This window comes from Phalacrocorax carbo, chromosome 2 (assembly GCF_963921805.1).
Source record: "Phalacrocorax carbo chromosome 2, bPhaCar2.1, whole genome shotgun sequence".
In the NCBI taxonomy this organism is placed as follows: Eukaryota; Metazoa; Chordata; class Aves; order Suliformes; family Phalacrocoracidae; genus Phalacrocorax; species Phalacrocorax carbo.
The window spans coordinates 148,746,978-148,769,791 of record NC_087514.1 but is presented as its reverse complement, the minus strand read 5'-3'; the positions used below and the strand labels follow the sequence as shown (position 1 = coordinate 148,769,791).

At 36.8% G+C, this 22,814-nt stretch overlaps 1 protein-coding gene across 4 annotated transcripts in view; it reads left to right on the top strand.

The window, feature by feature from the left end:
- The window catches only part of ARHGAP21 (Rho GTPase activating protein 21), a 127,018-nt gene that overhangs the window by 75,519 nt on the left and 28,685 nt on the right, over positions 1-22,814 (top strand). For 3 of the 4 annotated variants that reach the window (XM_064444792.1, XM_064444793.1, XM_064444790.1), the window contains 4 exons: positions 403-495; positions 4,709-4,787; positions 9,813-9,867; positions 19,924-21,874. In XM_064444792.1, the coding sequence (XP_064300862.1) occupies positions 403-495; positions 4,709-4,787; positions 9,813-9,867; positions 19,924-21,874 (2,178 nt within the window). Of the gene's footprint in view, positions 1-402; positions 496-4,708; positions 4,788-9,812; positions 9,868-18,405; positions 18,436-19,923; positions 21,875-22,814 lie in introns of all 4 variants that reach the window. The other variant, XM_064444794.1, reaches the window with a different exon arrangement.

The following is a 22,814-nucleotide window of genomic DNA, read 5'->3' as shown; positions in this document are numbered from 1 at the left end:
GCACTACTAACTCACACTCAGTTTGTCTAGCTTATATCTTATGCCAGATGGTGATCTAGAAGAGGAAGGGGTGATTCTTATTGAATAGTGTAGGCATCAGCATGAAGTAGTAATGAGATGATGAAATGAACCTGAAAAATACTACTTGCTGGGACATATTCACATGTTTAAGATATAGCTGTCCCTCCACAACGTCTCCTTTCTTTTTTTCCCCAGGCACCTAAAAGATTTTCAGTGTAGCCAAAAGAAATACTGTCTTAAGGACTTGTAGTCTCTCTTCCTTCACTCATGCCAAACTGAACTTGAGTATTTAATGTAATGATGAATATGGCAATCCTTAAGGCAAAAACATTGTAATGCAGTATAATTAAATGTTTTTAAGAAATATTCTCTCTTCCTCAGGAAAACAAAGAAATAGACTGGAGCCAATGGATACCATATTTGTTAAACAAGTTAAAGAGGGTGGACCTGCTTTTGAAGCTGGACTGTGCACAGGTACTGTTCTTCTGTAACATCAATAGCATGTTTGAGTGTGTGATGTAAAATATATGATTTAAGCTGCTACATATAGTTCTATCTTCCATTTAAACCTTGTTCTTTCCTTCAGAAGTTTGAAACTTCTCTTTTAAGTTGTCGTCTAGTGGTTTTTGTCTCAAAAGCACTGTTGTGTTCTTTCAGGAGGTGTTATGTAAAGTATATCAAGGCATTAAAGTCTTAGTCTTTCTATATTATCTTTTAAAAAGTAAGAACAAGCATATGATAAAGTATGTGAGGAGAAAGAGAAAAAGGAGAATGACACCTGTAAGCTCCTATTTTTTTGTGCTTTGTGACAAATTGATAACCTCAAAACATTCAGGTTTTTGTCCTTTAAATGAAACTCTTCCATCTCCTTTAAATTAAATGGGAACAATCTAAGTCTATCTCTTCTTATCAGATTTTGTTCAGTTGTTTGATTTAATCAAACTGGAGAGCGGAAAACATGTGTTTTTTTGTGAAGTGCCAGGTAGTTTGTCACATCTTTACTTAAGAGTCATAGAATCATTAAGGTTGGAAAAGACCTCTAGTATCGTCAAGTCCAACCGCCAACCCAACACTACCATGTCTCCTAAACCATGCCCTGAAGTGCCATGTCTACACATCTTTTAAATACCTCCAGGGATGGTGACTCCACCACCTGTCTGGGCAGCCTGTTCCAATGCCTGACCGCTCTCTCAGTGAAGAAATTCTAATATCCAATCTAAACCTCCCCTGATGCAGCTTGAAGCCAGGAAAATAAAAGCTATGTTAGAATGGGAAGTCTTGCAAGTCTTAAAAATGTAAGATATGTGTTACGTATAAGATGGATGCCACTACAAACACAGGTTTCTGTTCTTAAAAATATGGCAAAACATACGTTCTATGAAAGGATTGTGTTTCTGTCAATAATGGGATGTTGATATTTTCTGTTGAAAACAGTTATGTATGTACATTTCACTTGAATAATTTTTGTATGTTTCTTCCTAAAGAAATGCAAAGATTATAGGATGATCACAACTTAAAAAACAGTACTAGATCCTACTTGTATAAGGCATTTTTCTTGTTTAACTCCTCCTTAAATAGTTATTCAGGGAATGGCTACTTCAGCATTATTTTAATGCTGTTATATAAATGTTTTGGCTTGATAAAGTGCAGCATATGTTGAAGTTTTACAGAGGAGCCATGTTTATTTCTACTCTGTTCAGTGTTTGCCAAATTGAAAGAGGTGAAATCTGTAGAGAATATTTTATTTTTAGGCATAGAAGAGATTTTTAGGAGCCCAGAATAAAGAACAGAAAATAAATGAGAAAATAAATTTTTAAATTAGCAGAATATTCTTCTTAAACACACTGTTGATAGCAGTTTTATTTAATTACGTCATACCACTATTTCTTGTTTAAAACTCCAGGGTGAAATATATTGCTATATCTCTGTCTTGAAATTATATTATAAAACATTCAGGGAATGATCAGCAAGGTAGATTACACAGTCTGTATTAGAGGTTAAGCATACTTCTTACTTTCTAGCATCAACTGGTATTTTGATTTTTTTTTTCTTTAATTCAACTTGCTTTGTTTCATGGTCACACTAATGGAAAGAAAATACTTGAAAATATAATAAGACTTTAGGTAGTTATGCCTGTGTGTCAATTCTTACTTCACTGCTGCAGGGTCCTTTGCAATAGTCAGTCTCAGCCCATGCTTTGTTACCCAGAATTAATGAGCTTTGTTTCAGGTGCCCACCTGGCTGCTACTCACCAGAAAGCTTGGAGTAATCTTGCAAATTTGAGGAATAGGTTACAATATCTTAAATGTAAGACAATTAATTCGGAGTTTTTCTGAATACTCTTGTAAAATTGTATTTGTTAGAAAGATCATACTTCCAATATTTAACCTCCGAGGTATTTCAGTATAAAAGAACATATCTGTGAGTTCCGAACATCAGTATTTTAGAAATATATTAAAACAGACAGCCAAAACCGATCCAATTTCTCATGTCATGATCTTCATGCTGTCATTTATGTACATGCAAGAATATAAAGAACTAAAATACGTGTGGAAAGGGAGAGGGATTAAGTGTATTAATTTTTAGTTTGAACCCAGGTGTTTAATGGGCAACCAGGTTGATAGAGAGCTACTAGAAAAAGCCTGCATGCTTCTATGCCCTTTTTTTGCACGACAGGCACTGGCCTTCCCCTTTATATGTACCTGAAAGTGAGCAAAATTGTGTTTTGCAGAGTTGCCTGTTCCCACTTCTCTCGTGTAACCACTTCTGCAGTATGTCCCACCTGAGTTTTTCGGCAGGTTCATTGGATGAATGCTTCAAGTAGATTTGTTTCAATGCTGTTTGTAACCTAGTTTCTTTCTTTGAAAAATAAAAACTACACAAGAATAGGTAAGATTATATGAACTACTTCAAAGATATTAGTAATTACAGTTTTTAGTGGGTATACTGAGTAAAGCTCTCCATTTGTGGGCAGGTTCTGAAACAGCCTGGAAGAAAGCCAGTACTAAGTTCCAGAGGAGGATCTTACGTGTTCTGTGTGTTCTCACAAAGTCTTGCCATGTGACCTAGCAGGACAGGGTTCAGAGCTTGTAAATAAGAATATTTTTTTGGCATAAACTATAGCATTTCTTTTTCCTGCAATTTTTTTGAAGTATTTATTTCGGTGTGATACTGAGCATTTCAAAATTAACTTTGTTTTTGTGAAAGTTCAGTTTCTCAGCCTAATTACGTAAGGTATTTGTGTGTATGCAACAGTGGGATAGGGTTTGCTCTCTGTCACAGATGTCTATTATGTGGATTGCTAGCAGCCATTAAATGTTGCTGCCAACCTTTCTTTCATCACTTAGGAAGCAAGAGGCAAAACTCTGAGAGCTCTTTTGGGTGAGGAAAAGAGTGATAACCAGCTGATAAAAGGACATATATAAACTTTTATAAAGTTGAAAATATCGCACCAGTTTATTTGCATGATGTTACATTGCGTGTGCAGACCAAATTAAAAACAGTCAGCAGATCCATGTGTTTTAGGAAGTCTGGAAATCCCTGGGGTCTGCATAGGGAACTTCCACAGAGCACGAGCATTTACAGTGTTATTGCCACCAAGTCAGGCCGAGTATTCAGAGTGAACAGCTTTTCCCTTGCTTTACTTTGATCAGCCAGAAACACAAAAAGGGCTTTCAGTTTCTAAAGCAGTGTTGAAAAAGCCATTCCCTTTGGCTTGCTTTGCATGGGTCCTTTCTTTCAGTTCTTCTTTCTCCAGCAGCTTTCCAAAGCTCCCTATCTGTAATCCTTTAAACCATTTTCTCCTCATTAGTAAATTCAAGATACCTCTCTACTCTTCTGATCAGAGATGACATAAATACCATTTTTTTGGTGGTGGAGTGGGATGGGTTTTTATCAAAAGCTGAAAATAGCTCTACGTGATATATTTGCCGCTTAAAGTATGAGAGTATATGAAGCGCTTAATGAGAAAGGTGCAACAAACTATTCAGAGAAATCTGATAAAAGTGATGTTAGGTCTAAAGATTGATTTATATGGATAAGAAATAACCCATTATACTGCCGAGGATTCATTGAGAGACAGTAGTGTCTTGGAAACAACCCACATTATTCTGAGGAAGGAGGAAACTGGAGCCTTTCAAAATATTCATTGTTTCTCAGAAGGAAGAAGTACAAAACTGCAGTATTTGCTGCTGTTAAAGCAGATATGCACAGCTACGCCTGGCAGTGTTCTGAATTAAAGTTTGGTTTTGTTCTGAGGTTAAGTGCTGGAATGAAACGTCTACTTAAAATTTGCTTAAGAATTGGGCAGAGTTGTCAGCACGTGTGCTACCAGCCATCAAAAGCTTTATTCTGAAGGTGGGATACTTAAATGAGCCTCTAGTACAGCTTACACCTGCTTGTGGTTTTCTTTCTGTGAGTTTCTAGGGGATTCATTTGGAAGCTTATAATAAGATACCACACCTGAAAATATTCTCAGAAAAGAGTAGAAACTTGGCATCCTGTTTGCGGTTATGTGTAGTTGTATTGTGCATTTTTCATTTTCTTCTTTTTTCATTTTTAAAGACGACTGACATTGAATTTAACATATTTGTGATCTTGAGTTTTGTGAGGTACAAAAGTACAAAACAAAAATTATCCAAAAAATGTCTAGACAAATTAATTTAAGGTATTACTTTTCGCTTTACAGGTGACAGAATTATAAAAGTCAATGGAGAGAGTGTTATTGGGAAGACATATTCTCAAGTCATTGCTTTAATACAGAACAGGTAAGATACTGGTATGTAATTATGTGCCATGCTTATTTTTTTACATGAAGTAGGAAATGACCACTTACGGTGGTTCTGAAAAAGTCATCGTATTTTTAAATATTCTTTAATACACATTCAGTTTTACTATTTCTGTTTTCCTGTATTTACTGAATGCTGATAACGGTTTGAGAATGGGTGTGCCGAGTTGTGCCACAGTCCTTTTATGTTGGCACTTGTCCCTTGTTAGCAAATCACGCTAAGTGCTATAGAGGAAGGTCATCTAAACAACCTAATAGATTAGTTGTATATACACCACATGCGTATGTGTCAATTTAAAAAGAAAACCAGAAAAATCTACCTTGCTTATGAGATCTGATAGCTAGAAATCAGCATATCTAGTAAAGGAAAAAAATTATGCTGGTGCACACCTGCAAAACATCTGCACTACATCTTGGCTTTCCTCTATTTTGTAGCAAGTTATGAACCTTGCACAGAGTTGAGGTAGTATTTACTGCTTCTGCAACTCACAAGGGCTTGTTAGATCATGTCCATACATGAATCTAGGTACTCGTTTTCAAGTCTCATATCTGCCTCTATTTTTACAGTTTTCTTGGTGTCAATTTCTGTTCAACAGCAACAAGTTTCCAATATAATGGGTTATGTGAAAAAAGATGTATTATGATCTACGTGGAAAAATGTTTTCTAAATACATCTCACATGTCACATTCTAGTTTTAGTGACTCTTCGTGCATTAAGACTTAGTTATCCTTACAGTTAGAAGTAGGAAGAATAAGATCCCGATCATCCTGTTTCAGTGGAGTCTTTATTCAATATTTCATTCAAAATACATATGTATGCTTTTTTTTTAAACAACAAAACTCTTTTCAAAGGTATGGCAGGCAAAGTAGACTGAAATGCATTTTGTGTCATTAGTACTTTCTGTTCAAGAGCTGGAAAGGTGGAATGTATTTTTTTTAAATAACCTTTACTGGAGATAACACTAGCCACACATCATTTTTTGCCATTTTGTATTTGTACACACAGTAATATTGTACAATAGTGTATGCCCAAGGCACAGAACATTACTTTACATGCCGAACAGGTACATCAGTCAATGAAATCTCTTATCTTAATCCAAAAAAGAGAGAGACCAGTCACATCTTCCAGTGGCCTGTGCGGTCAGAGATTCTTAACTCCAGGTCTTCCTGCGAATAAAGTTTTATTTTCAGCCCTGTGAGTGTAGGTAGGAAACTGCCCACTGTGGATAAAACACAGACACCTGAACAACACCTTATCAGTGATTACCTAGTGCAACCAGGAATGGTGCAGCACACTGCTGCATCTGTTCCCCTAATTTCCATGAGTGCACAGATGATGAAGGGATGCTATTGTTTGTTAGGAGAGGAGAACAATTTGTTGTCTTGAGCCAGATGTGTACATCACAGAAGACGGTAACAAAAGGTCATGTGTATCCTTGAGTGTTTTATACAGCTTCAGACGTCAGAACTTAGCTGGCTTAAATGAAATTTTCCCCATGAATTCCAGTGGCACTTACGGATGGGATATAATTCAGCCATGTTTTGTGGTGTTCCTGGAAAAGTTTCAAGCTGTGTCTAGAATGTTATCTGTTTTGCTCTGTTTGGTGATATCAAAGCTGAATTTACACTGATTATTTCCTCTGGAAGGTGAAGGGCACACCTCAAAAAAGTTGCTAGAAATAACTTTGTCCTGTAAGATTAGTTACTTTTAAGTCTAGGTTTCCTACTCTTTACCAATTGTTGTTAGTTTGGTCCATTAAGAATTTATTCTCATCTGTTTACACAATGAACTTGAAGATGTGTTGATTAGTAATGTAAACTCTGTAAATTATTTCTGGTTCTAAATAAAACAAGAAACAGATTCTGATTCCCAACTTTTTTTTTTTTTAACTGTGGGGAATTTGAATGATTAAGTGTATCCCACTTGTTTCTCTATGCAAATTCTTCTTGAAAGTGTTGGGATTACTCAGAAATATACAGAGCTTAGCTACTGATTTGTGTCATTAATACAAAATACTACACCAAAAGATAGTCTTTATGATGATAGTGCATTATAATGCTTTAGTTTGAGTCAATAAATTTAAATTTGACCCTCAAAATGTGTACTGAAAGTCATTTGTGTGGTAGAGAATTGACAGTACTGTGTCTAATACTTTAGTGTAATCTGCCACTATCTGTGTGGCGGTTCTTGTTAACACTTCCTAGTCCATAATTTGTGTGTGCATTATATAGCACAATATACCAAAAGTATTCCTCCCTACTTTTGGTTTCTGATATGAGAATTAAACAATATTCTGAGAGAGCATCACAAAGTACAAAGTGGGAAGATCCAAATTGTCTCCAGAGGTTTTGCAGGCAAACTGGAATATAATAGTTAAGTAGTTATTTGAATTATGAATAAATACTGTTCCTCAATGGAACCCTTTCTTCTTTTGGATGGCTACTTAAAAAGGTGTTGAATTGCATAAATGGACTTAATTCCTTTATTTAAAAAAAAAAAAAAGGGCACAAAATACTTGTATAAGAAAGTAGTTTGTTCTGTGTTGAATTTTAAGTAGGAAACTTTCCTTTATATTAAAAGTACTTGAAGAGGAACAATGCTGTTTATCATATTTTTGACTTCCAAAATGTTCATCCTGGAAATAAGCATTGATTATTATCAAACCAGGAGTTGCCTAATACAGTTTACTCATACATGCTACCCTCATGTAGAAATTAAATCTGGACACTTCATTAGAAGTGCCTCAAGCTATGGTATCTCTTTCGTAGTCTCTTTTTGTTTTACAACAGCTAAGTAGTTTAATATCCATAAAAAGGAGTTTAGGCAAAAGTCAGCTCTTGATGACATTACTTTTAAATAATTATTTTAGAGTTTTGCTGTTTATGCATTCAAAATACTATTGTAAATGCACTTTAAAAAGTCAATACTTTTGTGTTTCTTGAAATTCAATATTCTGAAAAATCTTTAAAAGACTTTTGAAGAGTTATTTTTTCCTAGCTGTGCGTAGACTTAAAAAGAAAAACTTAAATCTATCACTGCTGATCTTTGGTTTTAAAACTAAAGTAATTTATGCTGCTTGGAGAACACTTTTTTTTCCAACATGAATAATGGTTTAAGAAGTTTGTGAAACCAAATACCCTTACTCTGCTATTTTGGAATGCAGCCTTATGTCTGCAGTTGCTAACAAATGGAAAAAAAACCACAAAACAAAAACATTTTTCATATAAGAAAGCATAATAAATTGCATGTTACATGTTTGAGATGATTTCTTTCCTTTCTACAGAACTAAGAAGTTGAGGTTCTTCTCAGTGCTTTCATAGATTGTTCTGTGTGCCCTCAAGTTGGTAGTCCATCTCTGTGCTGGCTTTGTCTTTTCTCAGCAAATGCGCTGAACTAACCAGGACAGATAAGCTAATTTCTAGTCTAGTCTATCCAGTTAGATTGTATGCTTTTTTCTTGTGTCGGTATTGGTCAATTTGTTTAAATATAATGATTCTATAAAAGTTAGAAAGGCCTCTATGATCGTCAAGTCCAACTGTCAACCCAACCTTGTCTCCTAAACCCTGCCCTGAAGTGCCATATCTATGTGTCTTTGAAATACCTCCGTGGATGGCGACTCCACCACCCCTCTGGGCAGCCTGTTCCAATGCCTGACCACTCTCTCAGTAGAGAGATTCATCCTAATATCCAATCTAAACCTCTCCTGGCACAACTTGAGGCCATTTCCTCTCATCCTGTTGCGAGTAACTTGGGAAAAGAGACCAAAACCCACCTCACTACAACCTCCTTTAAGGCAGATGTAGAGAGTGATACAGTCTCCCCTCAGCCTCCTCTTCTCCAGACTAAACAATGCCAGGTCCCTCGGCTGATCCTCATAAGGCTTGTGCTCCAGACCCTTCACCAGCTTCGTTGCCCTTCTTTAGACATGCTCCAGCAATTTAATGTCTGTCTTGTACTGAGGGGCCAAAAACTGAACACAATATTTAAGGTCCTTCCTTCTTGTGACATGTAATGTGAAATTTCTAAAAAAGTCATAATCTCTTCATTTTCTGTTTTATGAGCCTAGTTAAAATAGTCTATGCAAGCTATTTCTTTTGTAGGCTTTCTCTGTACCTGTTCTACTTTACATTTAATGAAGTTGAACAGAGTATTGCTCTATCTCAAATGAGATAATGAATTCAGCTGTTCTGTATCCAATGTTACAAGCATATACTTCTCTCTTGCTTGTGAAAATACTTTTTTCTGGTAGATGCTAACTTTGCGTTTCACTGCTTCACAGTATTTCACTCTGGATAACTGCTGCACTGCATATTTGGTGTCCTGATTTTGCTTGTATTTAAATTATATTGATTGAACTGTCCAGATTCCTAGATCTTTATTCTGCTGCTTTTGGTTTCAGCAATTCAGAGTGACAAACTCAGTACTTAAAAATAGCAAGTGTTTTTTCATCCATATTTCAGATGTCATCTGACTGAGTAAATGTTTAAGTTGATTCTGCTAGGAGGTGATTGGAGCAGAAAGGTGTAAGTCAATGCTTGCCTTGGTGTAGCCCCGCTTTTCACATGATGTGGTAGTTATGACATCTCCCCAACAATTTTAAAGAGTGCTAAGAGACTTTAGTTTTAAATGGAAGAAAGAGAAGTTTTAACTTGTCTTCACAGATTTGCCACTTTGTTTTGTCTGAGAAGCTCCAAACAGCTAATATACCTTAGGACTTAGAATTTAAAAAAAAAAACCAAACACCCAAAGAAACAAAACTCTTGGCGTGATATGCTGGTTTTGCTGAGAATACAGATTATATGTTCTACTCCTATTTGCTAAAACTGTGATTGAAATCAGTGTTTATTTCTGTTGTGTAAAGTAATTTGACAGAACAGCTGAATGTGGGGCTTTTTGAATGGGTTTGACCTATGGAAGTTAATGGATCATCTTTGTAACAAGAATTGAAAGTCTCTTCCAAAAGTTCATGTGTGCTGTTTTTCTGTTCTTTTCTATTTCTTTCAGTGACAGCATATTGGAACTTAGTGTTATGCCAAAAGACGAGGACATTCTTCAATTGGTATGTTTATGAAGCTTATCTTCAGACAGTATGTTGACTAAAAAAAAAGTCTTGCTCTTGATAACAATGTCTTTGAAACTGTGCTACCAGCAAATAATTAGAATTAACATTTATCTCTCTGTCACTCCTTAGATACTTTCATACTTGCTTGCCATCCCTGAAATTTCAGAGGAATCCAAATACAGGGGAGAATACCTCCTTCACAGGATGTATCTAGCATCTTTTTAAAAAAAAAAACAACTTAGGATAGCTTAGAATAGTGTTCATATTTTTATTATATTTTGGATTAGTTTCCTTACGTTAAATTTATAAATTGCATTGCTTTCTTTAACTAGGCTGTCTAATTTTAAAGAAGTTGGGAATCATTACTAAATTTTAATTAAAAAACCTGGCATATGATGTTTAAAATGTCTTTTGGTAGCAACTCACTAATTGTCAGTGGATTTCCAGGAAAGAAGCAAGGTGACGGATGTGCTGAAACTTATTGCCAAATTTTTAAATTGTAACTGCTGTAAATTTTTTGTTACACTGGTGCCTATACGTTGTCAATTTGAACTGAGGTCCCGCATATAGAGTGAAAGAATTCATCTGCCATGTAATGTCTCTAAGTCCAAAAAAGCTGTGAACAAAATATGATGTGCAAGTGCATGTTGTGAAGAATTAGAAAAACACCGAATGTACTGATATGCTGTAGTTTATTCTTAATTCAAAGTAGAGGAAAGAAGAAGACAACAAGCAGGGTAGACTTTCTGGTTAGTAGTTAGAAAAATGTATTTTCTAATCCACACAGAAATAATAAGACTTGATTTTAAATAACAGTTAAGAAAAACCTGTGGGTTTCAGTAGATGTTTTTCAGTATTAAAGATGAATTAATGGGTAAAGAAAAAAACCTAAGAAACTCTGTTTTGAGCTGAAGATGAAGATAGAGGCTAGGATAGGAACTCAGCCAGTTAGGCCAACAAGCCAAGATTATTAGAATAGAAGTTATAATTTTGAGAACACTAGATAAAGAAGTATTTCAGTAATCCAGTACAGAAAATGTTGGGGGCAGGTGATGAGTTTTGATTGCATGAATAAGTGGGAGGGAAAAGCTGGCTTGGTTTTTGTGTGGTGGTGGTTTTTTTTTTTTTTGGTTGGTTGGTTTTGGGGTTTTTTGTGTGGGTTTTTTTTTTTTTTTAACTGGAACTGTGAATATGTAGAAATGCAGGAATAGTTCTACTTTTTAAATTGTCTGAATGGCCTTATGCATCTGACACACTCTTGTAGCCATAAGAGTCTAAGGATCTGGGCAATGCAAGATTTGTATGTTTAAAGTTAAACCTTTGTATTTGGCTGGGCAAGGAGCTCTTGGGCATATTTACCCTCTGCTGATGAAATGTGAAGTGCAAGCTTCGGGTGAAATATACATGAAAAACAATTGATTGGAATTTAACTCTTTATATCAAGGATTGAGATAATGGGTGCAGAAGAAGTAAGATCAACCTTGCCTTTGGGGTAGAGAACGATATTAGTAAAAAGAAAATAAGGTGAGATGAGGAGTAAAGGAAGGAAAAAAAATAAAACTGCCTGTGGGAGCTCTAGACAAAAAACCTGGAGATATGTGTGGGAATGATTTCCAGGTGTAACTAAAAAAATGTTTCTTTTAAGTTGTAAGATGTGGTAGAGTTGTGAATTTTGTATTCCAGGCTCCTCTTTTGAAGATAGACAGAGCATTAGGTTTAAGAGGTGGAGTTGTCATTTTAAATAAAAAAAAATGCTTTATGTTGCCTCTGTAGCTTGTATGAGTTCTTTCTGACAGTTGTTTGTTTGCTGTTGTCTTGGGTTGGTACATGATTATGATACAGCGTGGTGGAGTTCATGCTCCTGTTTGCTATGATGCATCTGTTTGGGTGAAAGTGGGCTTGTCTTGGGGACTGTCAGTTCCACATAGCATCTGCCAGGGGAAAGCCATGAAGAGACAGATGTTTTCTGTAGTTTGCAAGACTGAGCATTGTGTGTACTTGGGCCTATTGGAAAAGACTTCTGATAGCAGCAGTTTGTTCATGTGGTTATGTCATGGTCTGTATGTTAGTATGTATGTTTTCAGGTGTCAATCTTTGGCAGAGTTGCAACATGTGAAGATACAGGTTATAGAAATTAATTGCATCAGACAACAGAAGTCATCAGTTATGGCCTGTAGTTTCCTCTCTTTTAGACAACCACAGAGGAGAAAAAAAATTTTATAACTTCTAAAATAACAGTAGTGTTTTGAGACACAGTGTGCCACTGTAACTTCAGTCAAACAAAAATCCATGCAATTCCTCTGAAGGTCGTGATTATTAATCTTCAGCCTCTAGATGTTAGGATCTACTGTTCTCATTACAAGATTTGGTTAAGAACTTTGCTCTACTTAAAGCTGAACACTCACATTTAAAATATTTTCAGAGTAACAGTATAGAATGTTATTCCTTTCACTCCCAGTGAAAAAACAGTAACTTTTTGTTTTCAGCTGAGAAACTGCATACTTCTTTTGTTTCATTTTTCTATTTTTATCTTTGTGATTAATGCTGTATTAGCTTTTGTGGAAACCTGATGACTAAATAAAATATAAACCACAGAGTTAATTCTTACTCCTCAGTGAAGTGCAGCTCATATAAGTAAGTTATAATCTGTGTAGCGGTAGTGTCAGTATAAGGGCAAAGGGAACAGTAAATGGTATGGTACAGTGCCCTTAATAGAGGAAAAACGTAGGCTTTTGTTGCTGAAGTTAAGTTGTTATAGTAAGTTAAAGAATTTAGTTGTTTTCTTTGACATGTGTCATAAATTTCACTGTAAATATCTTCAAATGGTATCGCTCAGTGTAAATTGTTGATGTTACATAGTAGTATGCTATAAAAATAGAAAAACTCAGAGCACTACTGGATATTGTAGTAGGAGCTAATGAAAGGTTTACCTAGTGCAACGAGGATGAAATTGTTTCATTATATTCAGGAATGATGCTGGTTGGGGTAAGTTTTATAGTACTTGGCAGTCTACTCCATATAGTGATGACTGATTGCTAGGTTAACTACATAAAGAGCACAGTTGCTTATTTCTATCCTTAGTTTGCTATTTATAAACCTTGAGTTTTGTCTTCAGAAATATCCATATATGTCTGTGAGCCTCTTGGTATATAGAGTTTCTGTAAAACAGGGCTTGAAACCTCTTCGTGAATAGTAACAATGAGGTGGTCGAATCCATAGGTCATTGCCCTCTGTGGCATGTGCACACTCCGTACTTAGAAGGGAATTACATGTGAAAACCTGCCATGAGCGAAGCCAGTGTCAGTCATGTTTGTTCACTGGCATGATCTTGGAAATGTCACTTTGGGGATGAGAAGAAGGATATTTCAAACATCTCTATCCATGACAAAAACTTGAACTCTTGACAGCTACAAATGTGTTGGGCTTTTTCCATGCTCCTCAAATTTGAGATTAGTTTACCTAAAATTATCTGTTCTGATACTTTTGAAAAGTTTGTAGCTATGTAACCATTTTGAGACCATGAGGAGGATTATTATATTATACTTCCCTCAGTGTTTCAAATTTGATGTATCTACATACAATTTCTGTAGCAGTCTCAACCCATTTTGACAGAATTTTGGCATCTTGTAGGGTTTAGTACCACTGACTTCATACGAATGGGAAGACACATTTAGGTCGACTACAAAAAGTTCTTTTTTTCAAGTGTATTTAATGGTATTGTTGCTGGTTTGTAGCCTTTGGATAACAAATTTAACACCAAAATGTTCAAATTGTGACACTTTTCAGTTGTTCAAAAGCTTTTTGTGCTACACAAAAAGTACTGAATGTAAAGGTTCTCCCTAGAGATGAAAAATTGAAATTGCTAAGCCCATTTACAGGTCCACCTTATTATGACTGTTGTCAAAAATCTTGTTAATGTCTAATGTGTATGTGTTAGGGTGTCCTTAGCACACAGGGCGTTTGGACCATTTTTTTGAGCTATGATTATGTTGGAATTTGCTTGGTTGCTAATCATTCCTTGTGTATGTAAAAAAAGAATACAGCTTACAAGTCACTGAGTTTTTAAGTATCAGGTACTCGAAAATATCACTCTTTTAAAAATTGGATCTTTAATATGATCTACATTGGAGCTGTTCATTTGGAAGCTTATTTGTAATGTAGCATATTAATGTTTATAGATAGGGTTTATTATATGTAAACATATGTAGGTATTAATTTGTAAATATATATGTGTACTTTGTGTATGTGTATATAAACACACATACTATAGGTAAGTTATCCTGATTGTCCATCTTTAATTTTCTGGCATTTCCCTTGGTACCCACTCAAAAGTTTATCTTTCCTAACTCTTTTCCTACCTCCAACATTTTAATTTCAATTAAGTTTTAAAAATAATTTCCTTATAAGAATTGCCCAAAAGGTAGCAGGTTACTTCTAGTCCTAGGTGTTGTCACCATTAAATTTTAGTAGCTTACATGCCTTAGTATTCCAGAAAGACCTCTGTAGTTTCATTCACAAAAATATGTTATTGGGCATTCTGTGAATAATGGTAAACGTGGAAATAAAAGGAGGCTGTTAACTACTATATGTTTTTGACACGTTTAGTTCCCTCTTGCATATCTTTTAATTTACATCTTAATCTTTCCTTAAAATTACAGACCATGGAAACTGAGTATCAATAACTGAAAGTTGACCACATTTGAACAGAAATGTTTCTCTTTTCATAGATAGTAGGGGAACAAAAAACTCCTGGAAGGGAATGACCAGGAAAGCAAGTGAAAGTCAACTGAAGCATATATTTTCTTTTTTTCCTCTTTCTAGTCAGGTGATACGGAAGTTTTCAGTATATTGGGAGATCTGGGCAGAAAAGTGTTTGCTCCTTTGTTATTTCTGACACTTAAAATTTTTGTGGAATTTGGCAGTTTTCAAGGTCTTGTACCCTGAAATTGTCAGTGATGCACCTGTATTAAAAACCAAGAAAAAAAGAAAAATAACTTGCATAAGGAAATTTGTTCTAGAGTTTTAGATGTTCCAGTAACCTCATGCTTCGGACTACAGGTCTGCCCACAGTCAACTTTAACAATCAGACCTAATGGAGCAACATGGCTGTTTCATTGGCAAACTGAAATATTTGCATTACTTTTAATAAATAGAGACGTTCTCATAAATGGCTGTATTTAGTCCAGAGTCTTGTAGCATTTATTTAGTCTCAGATGTCGTACTGACACAGTTTCTAACGTGTGCAGAGGTAACTATTAAAGCTCTGGCAGCAAGTACACAGAAGGAGGGGTGCAGTGTGAAGATGTAGTGACCTAGAAGAGACTTAAAACTTTGTTATCTCACATTGTGTGTGTTAGAAAATACCATTTGCATCAACCCTCCTCACCTCGATTTAGACTGTCTTGTATATATTAGTCTCACATAGCTTGTATTTGGAAATAAAATTTCTTGGGCTTAAGGCATTAAATTTTATGTACTAAAATTTCAAGATTTCACTGTCATTGGGAAGAAAGAGTGTGCGCTTTTGGTTTGGTTGGTTGTTTTTGGTGGTGGGGGGGTGGTTTTTATGGTGCTTTTTTTTTTGTTGGGGTTTTTCTGTGTGTGATTTTGTTTGGGGTTTTTTTTCTCTGTTTTGGGTTTTTTTCCCCTCCAAATTCTTAGCTGACCGTAGTGTTTGGCTGGTTGTCTCCGAGTAAAAGAAACTTCTTGAGCTGTATCACTAACATTCTCACCAGAGAAAACACCTAACTGGAAAATATTTCCTTTAAAGACAGTTGAAAACCTTTTCAGGTGTGCAGTTCCCGTACTCATGCTAAATGTAAGAACAAGTTAGGACTGGGGGAGAGAATAATTTAGTAGTAAAAAAACAATCTGAAGCCAAACTGGTTGGAGAAGGAAGGAAGAATGCCTCAAGCTCAGTCTTGCAAGGTGCTGGGTACATTAGCTTTTGATTCATCAAAATGCTTATCTCCAATTTTGCAAGTAGTTCAGCTGAAATCAGTGTTATTATTCATCCTTTAGTGAAGTGTAGTGAAGCATACTCATCCTCAGTGAAGCATATGCCTACATGCCTTTATGGATTTAGACTAAGGGGTGTAGGACATGGTTGGCTCAAGCTCTTAAAAGTACGGCGTTTCACCGTGATTCGTACTAAGAGGAATCCTTGTACGTCCGCTGTCATTTATTCTGACATCAAGTGGCATAAAACTGAGTGGGGAAAAATGCAAGCAAAACCCTTCAGCTGAATTGGAGGGTTAATAAAATACCTTGTAGAATGCGGTATTTACTTAAAATTTATTTTGCATATCATGTGGCACAAATGTATTAGCTTACCAGTTAAACCCTTAATGTGCTAATGGTTATAAAAATTGGCAGTAAGAAACTAATTCTTTGCCACAGGAGTTTGCAAACTTGGTGCAAACAAAACCAGATTGCAAGGTGGGGAAGAAATTGTACCCAGTAACTGGAAACATGCTGAGTTCTTACTGTAAGTGCAGCAGTTTTCTTCTAGTAATTGTTGCATAGCTGTTATCCATCAAAGCTGTTAATGTCATTCTAAATCGTTGTATTTGTATAGTAAGCTTTCTGTAACTGCTGTTGTTTTGAGAAGGTGGGAAAGAGCTCATAAAACATCAAGACTGATTTTTTTTTTTTTTTTTTTTTAAAAAAATCCTGTTGGGACTTCTGAATAACTGCTGAGTACCCAGCTCCTGTAGGAATTTGAGTGGCTTGGCTGGCATCTGAATCAGGAACATCAGTGATCTGGATATTAAATATTTTTTGGGGGGGGGGGTGGGGGTGGGGGTAGTTGGAAGGCTTTTTTTATTTTTAAGGCTTTTAAAAGTCTTAAATTTAAGTCATACCATAATGGGTTTTTTTATGATCTATTGCAATCACTTAGTATGTGGAGATACTACCTTAATCTCTATGTCATTTGAGGAACTAAAGGGAAAAGAGAGACTGCATTTCAAATTCGAACTGCATTTTCTATATAGTTGCAAGATATGTTAAGTATCAAAATAGTCTATTGGTATAGTTCACATTTTTTAGTCTCTGACCATCTAAAAATTTTAACCATCACCTTCTGGTTAAAGCAATTAAAATATTTCATGGTAAAAAGGCTGATAATGCATGATCCAGTGTGACATTATTTGGAATGGAGTCATGCATTTCATTTTAAGGTGCAGTATTTCCCTGTAGCCCTTAATCAGAATTATGAAACAAAGATATTTAATGTTCCTTTGCAGAAATGTCACAGCCCCTGTTTATAAACTACTTCTTTCTTGGAAGAAAGCTCAACTTTGTTCCAGTGATTTCTTGGGAAGTGCATGGAATGAGTTTGAAAGGAGAGCTGTACTTTCTGTCATCAAAACCTTTTTTCCAATTACTCTGTCTTGCTGAGAACTGTCGCTCTGTCTGTCCAGAAACACCTGCTATCATGGAAACACACTCTTTATTGGGGGGAGGTGGGAAAAAGCCTAGCTGATTTCATTTTGGACCCTGTAAGAATGCTGTCTTTTGAAGATGTTTTAATATCTGTGAAAAATTTTGTCAAGAGCTGAGAATTGATTTTTATACTCATTTGTAGTCTGCAGCTATGATCAGATCACACCAGTTTTGGAATTTAGCCTTTCTGCTGTCAAAGTCAATGAAGCATTGTTTGTCATGGGCGTGTTTTTAAAAAACATAAGTCCAGTGTGTTTTATATTGGTGTAATGTGTGCGTATCCAGGTTTTGAACATCTGTATAAAGTAATAATTGTTTGGGGAGGATGACTGATTTTGTCTTGCATGGCAGTAGTCTCTTGCTCTGTCTGTTTTCTGGGTCTTCAGCATCTTTTCAATATTTATTTTTTATTTTTACGGCCCACCAAGATCATAAATAGCTTTTGTTTAAAGATCTAGAACTATTTATCTTTGTATGTTCCTTCCCTCCATTAAATGTGCCAGTAGCAACCTGGCTTCATTTTTACTATGAGTGGAGATACAAAATACAAATCACATGAGTAGAGTGTTTCTGCAGCATCATTCCTCTAATTTCACATGTACAGCATGAAAGCAGCTGCAGTCAGCTGACAGCTTGTGGTCATGTTCAGATATGTGTGGGGAAGGGGCGTGCTGTTTTAAATGCATAAGAAAGCTGTTGTTTCGTCATCAGGAAGCAGGGATGGTAGCGGCCCAGGGGAAACGAGAGACAGTAATGTTGCTGTAGTAGAAGGGAAGTCTTGTTGCACAGAGCCAGAGCTCTCTGCAGGCAGCTGTAGAGATGCACGAAGGCAAAATGGCACAAATGTATTTTGCTTTGTGTAAGGGTAGAGGATAAACGCAAGGAGCAGGCAGAAGCCCGAGATGGACGTGCTCACAAGGAGGGTGAAGTTATTTTTTATGCTCTACTGCCCTTTACCTCTGTTGGTACCTTCCAGTGAAATCAGTGCAGTTGTATTTTTAGCTTGCTGTATCCAACATCGATATGACAACATAATTCTGTCTCTACATCTGTAAGCAGCTTTTACTATGTTTTCCTGTTTTCTGCCAGCTGCAGTTTACAAAGGATGTCACAGCACTGGTAAGAAATGTACAGTAGCCATTTCTCTGATGGTTTTGTAAGGCATGTTTTTCGTAATGATTTGTGAGAAGCAAGAAAATGAAACAGCAAGTTTGTCGGAAATGAGCTAGATAGTCTGAGCTGAATTTTCTTCATAATGCTAATCTCTTAATTTGTGGTTTGTGCCTGCGTTATTTGGTTGGTTTTCTCTCAGTGTGCTTTAATATTTTGCACTTCACTAATGCTCGGTGTAACATTGCAGCAGTATTGTAAATGCCTCGCCCTCCTCTGTACTTCGCTCTGTATTAATTTTATGGCTGCACTTGGGCTTTTATAACCTGTCTAGTGTTAAGACAGGGCACATTGATATTCTGGAATTGAGCATGTTATGATTTGGACAGGAAATGCTGTGATATTATACTATGCCTAAACGTGTAAAAGCCCTAAGAAATTATTTTAATCTTCTGTTGCATTGGCAGGCTCTGCATTGGGTCTTTATTTCATTATGTTTAAACTGAACAAAGTCATGCTAAAGTTTTTCAATAATACGGTATTGTTTAACTATGCTGTATGCTCCTCATTTATTTATTATTTTGAATGTTCTGTTAATTTCACAATGATAAATGCTGCTTGTCTAAAAGGCTACAGAAACATATCAAGTGTAATATAACCATTTTTTTTTCTCAGAAGTCAGGCTCTTAAAAGTGCAAATAAATGCACTAAGGAAATTAATTTGAGATTTTAGTTTGTGTTTTAGTAGTGTGTGGGCAGTAGTGGGTATGTATGAATTTTCATACTGTTTGTACCTTGAAGTTAAAACTGTTACTAATATTTTTGCAATAAGGTATGTGTGCCATGTACTGGCTGTCTCCTGTAAAATGTAAGATGACTTATATAGGGTGTTGGCTCACAACAAAGATGTTACTGCTTCAATTTATTCATTTTATGATAAGGAACAGTAGCTTTTATGTAGAAGACATCTTAGAGGAGTGTGTGTACGTATATTTGTGTGTACTTTTCGTATATACTACATTAAGTGAACACAGTTCCTTTACAGACCAAACGAATAGAGAATTTTCTAGTGCTAGTTGACTTTATTATGCAGCATTTTAACATGTTGATTGCTGTGAAATTCGGTTTCCAACAATGTAAAGCTTAAATGGGAAGAATGTGTGAAGCATCATGGTAGAAAGCAAATTTAAAGGGGGGAGGGGGGGAAATACTGTGTTTTGTCATTGCCCTACCCTCAGTATTTCACAGAATTGATCATCAGTTTTGTTTTTTTTTTTAACTGTTGAGGGAGGGAATGTATGTAATGATTTTGCTTGTTCTGTTTCTGCTCACTAAGGGGATGGAATGCTATTTTTACCTAACATTTTATCTCCAATTATAAATAGTGTGGATTTTATACTTGTGTTTCGTCTCTTGAAGCTTGATCATGCAAATGTTAGATTGTGAACTTCTCTCTCTTCGTTGCTACTGAATACTCACTTAATCTTCTCTCCACAGGCATATTCCCAAGATGCCTACCTGAAAGGCAATGAAGCCTACAGTGGTAATGCCCACAACATACCTGAACCACCACCAATATGTTATCCACGCCTGACATCCACAGCTTCTGTTATGGCACAAGCTGGTGACAAGCTGTCTTCTGACTTCTCGCTGGGGAAACAGCAAGTCAGTAGACCAGTACGGGCATTGACACAGCCAGAGAGGGCCTACAGAATGGAAATACAAGTGCCTCCATCACCAACAGACATTGCAAAATCAAATACAGCTGTGTGCGTTTGCAATGAAACTGTAAGGACTGTTATTGTGCCTTCTGAGAAGGCTGTAGATTTGCCATCTTGTAGAAATAATCATACTGGTCCATCACACAGGACAGAGGAAGTAAGATATGGCTTAAAAGATCAAAGCAGTCTAAAAGCACGGACCACATCATCATCTTCTTCAGTGTCCACTGCCATTGTACTTCCCCAGACTCCAATAACAAGGCCAGTTGATCCGACTGGAACACTAAATAAAGCTTCAAATTATGTAATGTGTCCAGAAGGAATCCCAAGCACTAGACCTCCTGCACAAACCACAGACTCGCCCTCAGTCTCTACTAATCATTACAGTTCTCCAACATCCCACCAGCATATAGACTGGAAGACCTACAAAACTTACAAAGAGTATATTGATAATAGGCGCATGCATATGTACGGCTCCCGAACAATACAGGAAAGGTTAGATAGTTTAAGAGCAGCTTCTCAGAATACAACTGATTATAATCAAGTGGTGCCAAATCGCACTGGTTCACAGGTACGGCGCAGGAGCACCTCTCATGACAGGGTTCCACAGTCTGTTCAGATCCGGCAGAGAAGCGTATCCCAGGAAAGACTTGAAGATCCTGTGTTGATGAAAGAGTGGCCACGAAGTGCTTCACAAGATACTTTAACTTCACCGTCAGTTAATGCTAGGAATCACAGGGCTCGGTCATGGGATTATCTCAGCAAACAGGGTGAAGTGCTAGAAAATTTTCATTCTGAGAATCTGATTGCAGATACTAATGGAGATAGGAGAAAGACTTACAAGTGGACAGGGTTTACCGAACAAGATGATCGGCGAGGTATTTATGAGAGATCTAGACAGCATGCATTTCATATGTCCCTTCGAGGTCAAAATTTTTCTACGGCTCCGAGTGCTTATATTTCGGACAACAGGAGAACAGGTAGTAGAGCTTCTCTGCCTGGTTCTCATTTTCAGAAAGTTCCACCAGATATCAAAATGTTACAGACTTCTCGAGACTTGCAAACTCCAGGGGGAGTTTCAAAACCTGCAACTGTTTCACAAGAGAGATTGTCTCTCACACCAGCCAGAAGTTCTAAAAGTAGCTCTTTGAAGAACTCTGCCCCCTATGCAGTAAAACCATCATTCCCCCTTAACCAGGGCCTGGATGCTATTGCCAGCAAAGACCAAAGAACAGTAAATCACTTACATCAGAGTGGTCTGTTAAACCAACAGTCAAGGATCCGAGCAGAAGGTGCCCCAGATCACAAAACAGAAACTGGCAAAACCATCCAACCCTCCTCCCTGTCTCCAGCTTCCGCCAAACTTGTTCAGCCAACAAGCGAGAGTTCAACTACCTCTGACAATGTAGATGGTTCCATCAGACAAAGGAGTCACAATTTTGAAAGGGAAGATGTGCATGAGCCTGAAATTCTGCAAACAGATGCTCAGGAAAGTGACAAAGACACAGTGGTCATGCGGGACAAATCACCTTCTGGCCACCAAACTCCACAGCCTTTGAGGCATCAGTCCTACATTCTTGCTGTAAATGACCAAGAGGCAGCCTCGGACACTACCTGTTGGTTACCTAACGATGCTCGGAGAGAAGTTCACATAAAAAGAATAGAAGAAAGAAAAGCATCAGGTTCCAGCCCACCTGGTGACTCCTTGGCTTCTATACCATTTATTGGTGAGTTAAACTATTCCAGTGTTCATCAAATGCTTGTCTCTGCTAAAGATGATGGAGAGCACCATGCCAGGTAGCTGACTGCTGTTCCTGTAAACCCCGAGGCTGAGGGGCATGGGGGCTCTTTTCTCATCTACAATAATATTAAGCTGGTAAAATGAAAAATAGTCTTCAGTGGAGGAAAAAGGTGTTCTGTTTTGCTTGGAGCCTTGGAGGCTCAGTGTAAAAAACAAGAAGTCTACAGTGATTGAATATTTTCCTAGAATTTTCCTTTAACCCCTGGAGAAGTCTATATTATATAACTGTGTCTGGTTATTACTCTACATAATGCTCTAATGGTATGTATGTGACCAACTAGCATTTGCAGCACCTTTCAAACTCTAGTATGAAATATATTTGGAATCCAATAAAGAGAGAATACAGATGGAAATTGGTATAAGGGTGATTTGTGAAAAGAAACAAAAGCTTGTCAGCTGAATAGGTGAGGTAAAAGCTTTCTGAGAAGGATGTGGGACAGAGAAAAGCTGTTTCAGGTGAAAGGATAGCAATAAAATGACGTGAATTTGCAAGTAAAGGTGCTAATGTGGATATGAGTTAAAGGGTTTGTGGAAGCAGAATGTGAGAATGCAGAGATTCGCCTGTGGGCTGACACAAATGGCTGGAATTACAGGGTTCTTATAGGAAGGGGGCTGAGCACTTTTGAGGTAATTTGGAAGAAAAGAGGAACTCATGGAAGGATTGTCAGTTGTAGGAAAAGAAATAATTAAAAATCCCGTTTTGGGTACATGAGGAATTGGAGTCATCAGCTGAAGAGAAAGTTTCAGTGGCAGAGCATTTTTGTTCTACTCAAGTAGTCAATGCCTGTGTCATCTTTGCCCTGCTGTTGTTGAGTTGGGTTTTCTTTTGTTGTGGCTGGTTTAATCATTTAGAGTCTAGATGTCTG